Here is a 5,000-nt window from a genome sequence, read left to right as displayed (position 1 = left end):
CTCATAATTGCGGCGGTGCTGCCTCCGCGATGCATTTTTCCCTTTTTTAAACAGAAATAATCGAGCTCTCATGCAGGTTTGGATACCTGCTAACTGCTGCCACTGATGCATGTTTCTTTATTCATGCAGTACCATCATGTATGAAAATCCCTTCTCGTTGTAGGATCTGCATGACTAGATCGCTCACGGCAAGGGAGAAGTGGGGGGAGGGGGGCGTGGAGAAGGCAGGGGGGCGAGGCGCAGTGGGATATATAAGGACGAGCTCGAGTAGCGTCGACACAAGTCTGCTGAGCTTGGTATCATGAAGTTTTTGGTAAGTTGGTACTGCTTTTATGGCCGTGTGGTAGCACTTTGTAGTTTGTGTCTATGTAGTTCATTGCTTTCTTCCTTGGCATGAAATGTGGAAGTCCTCGTCGTTTGTAGTGCGCAAGTCAATGCTGGGTCTAGTCTAAGTTAATATTTTCGATAAGAAAAATAGCAAATCTTATCTTTGTTTTTAGGTGTAGGAGTTAGGTGTTGGAAATAAGAAATATCATAAACGTCTACATAATATGCGTGAAGCATCATCTTACGGCATGAACATTTGTAGGTGGAATTTTAAAACCTTGTTGAGCGTTGGTAGAATCTGTGAATCGAACAGTAACATCCTGGCTGTTTCAGGTTCTGCTTTTGGTCGGCGTGGTCGCGGCCGATGTCTCCGACCGGAGCAAGCGGTCGCCGGACGACGACGACAATGTCTTCTTGTTCCTGAGCTCCCGCGGCTCCCCTGCCACGGCACGCTCCCAGGCCGTCTTCCGCCCAAGACAGACCTTCGCCACCCAAGGGCGACCCGTCTATTTCCTTGACGACGACTACTTCGACTTCGACCGAAAGAAGCGCAGTGCGCCCCAGCGCAAGAAGAGAGATCTCGACTTCGACTTTGATGATGACGATGACCGGTACGTGTACTACCACGCCGCGCAGCCGCAGCCCACCGCCTACGCCGCCACCCAGGCCAGGACCTCCGCTGTCGCGGCCCAACCCGTGCCCTCAAGAGTCTACTATTATGCTGATGTGGACGACGATATCTACGACCGCAAGAGGCGAGCAGCCGACTTCGATTTTGACGACGACCTCAAAGTGTTCCGCTACACCCTACCTGTAACCTACACTGCACGGCAAAGGACATCCTACGCTCCTATTGCGCCTGCTCCCGTGAGGGTCCGCTACGACGACGATGACTTCGACTTCGACCGCAAGAAGCGCTCGGCAGACTTTGATTTCTACGACAACGATGACGACGACGACACCAGGTACGCCGTCATGTACAGCCAGCCCAGCTACACCCAGGTGACGCAGGCGAGGACCGCCACCCAGCCCGCCCGCACCTTCTACTACTATTACGACGACGACAAATAAGCGGGCGCTGTACCGGAGCTCCGTCTCTCGCCGTCTCGGATGGGAAGAGGCGGACTGGTCGGGCTGAGGGACGATTGGTGTGTTGGGTTCAGATTTTCCGCAATAAAGACTCGTGTTTGGACATTGGTATATGCTTAACATTTACTCACCGCTTGAACTCTGTGTGTGTGTGTGTGTGTATAATATTCATATATATATATATATATATATATATATATATATATATATATATATATATGTGTGTGTGTGTGTGTGTGTGTGTGTGTGTGTGTGTGTGTGTGTGTGTATATATAATATTAATATATATATATATAATATATATATATATATATATATATATATATCTATATAATCTATATATACATATAATAATACATATATATATACATATATACATATATATATTATATATATATATATATATATATATATATATATATATATATATATATATATATATATATGCATATATACATACATATGCCTCTCAGACAATCTTTTCATCATGCAAGATTGGAAGTGTCTGTGCAGTCTTTAATTGACCCAAGAAAAGAGTCTTTTGAAGATGCGACATAAAAGCTATGACAGAAGGTAAAGTTTCCTGTGCTATAGTTCTTATAGCTTTGCTCTACACACACACACGCTCTACCGTCAATACATTCGGCGACTACAAAGGGTAATGATAATGAGAATGATATTGAGATAGCAAAAATAATCATGATGTCAATAATGATAACAATAATAATAATAATGATAATGATACCGAGAATAATGAGCATGGTGATGATGATAACAATAGTGATAGCAATGATAATAATAAGGATAAAGATACAGAAAATAATTATCATGATAATGATAATGATGATTACAACACTAATAATGAAATCAGCAATGGTAACAATGATAATAGTGTTGATGATAATAACATTACTGATAATAGTAATAATCATAACAATGATGATGGGGATGATATACAAACACACACACATATATATGTGTATACTATATATATCTTTATGTATACTTATATGAATATAAGCGTATGTATATGTATATATATTCATATATGTACACACACACACACACACACACACACACACACACACACACACACATATATATACATATATATATTATATATATATTATATATATATATATATAATATACATATATAATATACATATATATATAATATATATAATATACATAAATATATGTATATATATATAATAGACACATATATGTATATATATGTATATATATATATAATAGACATATATATATATATATATATATATATATATCTATATATATATATATCTATCTATATATATATATATATTATATATATATATAAAATACATATCCATACATATATAAATATATATATATATATATATATATATAAATATATATATATATATATATATATATATGCATGTATGTAGGTGTATATATGTGTTATAGAATAAACTTTGCATTTGTGTATCACATTTATATTTGGTGCGGGTTATTAGTTGCAATATAGCAAGACACCCAAGTTCGTTTTCCAGCTATTTGCAGTGGATCCCGGCTATAACGCCGCTTGTGCAGTGGTGTCAGGGTCCCACTTCTGCCACCAATTAGTGAGGTGTGCAGAAGGGGCATCCGCCACTGCCACCAGTTAATGAAGTTAATCATAAAAGGTTTTGAACAAAAGTTGGGTAGTTCTTCGTTGGTTTATTAGGAGATGACGGTACATGTGCATATGATATTTCCTGTGGTAGCAAGTCTTGCTGGGCAGGCTTGGAGATGAGGTGAAGTTTCTGTAGTGAGCTGATGCTTCAGCTCCCTTCGGGTAACCTCGCCTGTGTCGGGCTTCTACTCCGGTTCCCCCATACCCACGAGATATCCATGGCGCTGAGACGTGAAGAACCTGTCAGAGATGAAGGAGGCGATGATGCAGAGGAACTTCCTGCAGGAGGCGCTGACGGAGGATCCAGACATCTTGGACGAGATGCTATGGTCCGGGCTGAGGAGGAGGATGGCCTTGATTATATACAAATAGGCCTGGAGTTTTTAAGAACATCATCAACGTCTGAGAACTTTTTTTTGATATTGGCGACGGAAAATTCTATTTGGGTTTTTGGCGCAAAAGTCTTGTTGGCTAGCCCACGTATTTTTATTGCTTTTATATTTAAAGTCATGTATATGTATTAAGTTTCTTTTATATATATATAAGATGTAAAATATGTTTTTTTTTATGTAAAAACCTCCCATTTTAAAATTTACCACATGAGAACAAAGACGAAATCAAAAGGAAAAGCCTTAATGTCTTTAAGAGCAGACGACAATTACCAGTAAAACGAGTCTTGCTGTGCAGACTCGAGCGAAGTGTTTTACGGTCTCTCCTTCAGAAACCGACATTTTTTGTTTTACCGGATTTTTTACTCTTGGTTTTGCGTGTTTATGGAGTTCCAGAATTTTTACAGATATTGATTATCTATGTTTTTATGGAGGTTTATTTTATTTTTATATAGCTATGATATTAATGATAACATTGAAAACAGGCTTTTACTTTTGTTTTCTCACGGTTTTACAAAGAAAGTGAACGTTTGAAGAAACGTATGATTATTCACTTTGGTATTTTCCGAATAACGCCGTGTTACTAAATGCCACAAAAGTGGTATCGATGGATTCCTCTCAACCTCTATATATAGTAGATATAATGCGCGATTACACCCCTGGACCCCATAATCTGGGTCCCCCTTTTTTAAGGCACTTCGTGCTACCTCTTGCTACTTCGGGGCATATTTCGTATGCAAAATCTTAACCCTACCTCACTTTCCCTAGTTTTGAAGTTAGCGCTTGCCAAAGGGGGGCTTGCCCCCCCCCTGGACCCCCCATATTCAAGGCAGTTCGTACAACAAACCTCGTGCAAAATACTTCGATAACGACCATCCTCGCCCTGAAATTCAAGCATGGTTGTGTTTACGTATTTACGGCTACTGGCGAGCTGTGGATTGGAAACCCTCAATGAATTACCTGCATACGCTGTTATGTTCTCTCAATAGATAGCAGAATATTCACCATTGTTTACTGTATAAACATAGAGCGCCCCCTATTGAGTGGCCACGTCATTATCGGTCCTAGTTTCCTATCCTGAGGAATATATGAGACGAAATTTTAGTTGCTGTCATCATGGCGCATTATGAGAGATATTTGTGGTCGCGGCATCATCATCTACAGAACTAATTACGTATCATAAGTATTACGAAATGTCCTGAATAGGAGGGCGTAGCCCCCTCTTGGCTAAAGGCTGACTTCAAAACTAGGCAAAGTGAGGTAGGTAATTGGGTTAAGATTTTGCATACGAAATATGCCCGGAATTCATATTTTACCCCGCAATTTCCCTGATCTACTTCATGCCCTCCCCTACTATCAGGACCCAGATTGTGGGGTCCAGGGGTGGAATCACGCATTATATCCACTACATATGAATAGTAGAGGTTGAGAGTAATCCATCGATACGACTTTATTTATATTTAGTAACGGAGCATTATTCGGAAAATTTACCTTCACTTTAATTATTTTTCTGTTATTTTATTTTGTTTCATAGAT

The 5,000-nt window shown here is 39.3% G+C and overlaps 2 protein-coding genes across 2 annotated transcripts in view; both read left to right on the top strand.

The window, feature by feature from the left end:
- Positions 1-192: 192 nt before the first annotated feature.
- On the top strand, positions 193-1,519 carry LOC122242877 (uncharacterized). The gene is made up of 2 exons (XM_043000297.2): positions 193-313; positions 661-1,519. Exons 1-2 carry the CDS (start codon positions 302-304, stop codon positions 1,396-1,398), a joined length of 750 nt encoding a protein of 249 aa, XP_042856231.2. The 5' UTR covers positions 193-301; the 3' UTR covers positions 1,399-1,519.
- Positions 1,520-3,293: 1,774 nt separating this feature from the next.
- LOC122266521 (glutamate receptor ionotropic, kainate 2) overlaps positions 3,294-5,000 on the top strand; it is a 24,417-nt gene continuing 22,710 nt past the window's right edge. The window contains exon 1 of the mRNA XM_086554716.1: positions 3,294-3,404. Within this exon, the coding sequence (XP_086410842.1) occupies positions 3,294-3,404 (111 nt within the window). The remainder of the gene's footprint in view (positions 3,405-5,000) is intronic.

The sequence above is a fragment of the Penaeus japonicus genome, unplaced genomic scaffold (assembly GCF_977035675.1).
Source record: "Penaeus japonicus unplaced genomic scaffold, GWHDUDI00000001_assembly GWHDUDI00000030, whole genome shotgun sequence".
Classification (NCBI taxonomy): Eukaryota; Metazoa; Arthropoda; class Malacostraca; order Decapoda; family Penaeidae; genus Penaeus; species Penaeus japonicus.
The sequence above is the reverse complement of the archived record's forward strand: the minus strand, read 5'-3'. Positions and strand labels throughout refer to the sequence as shown.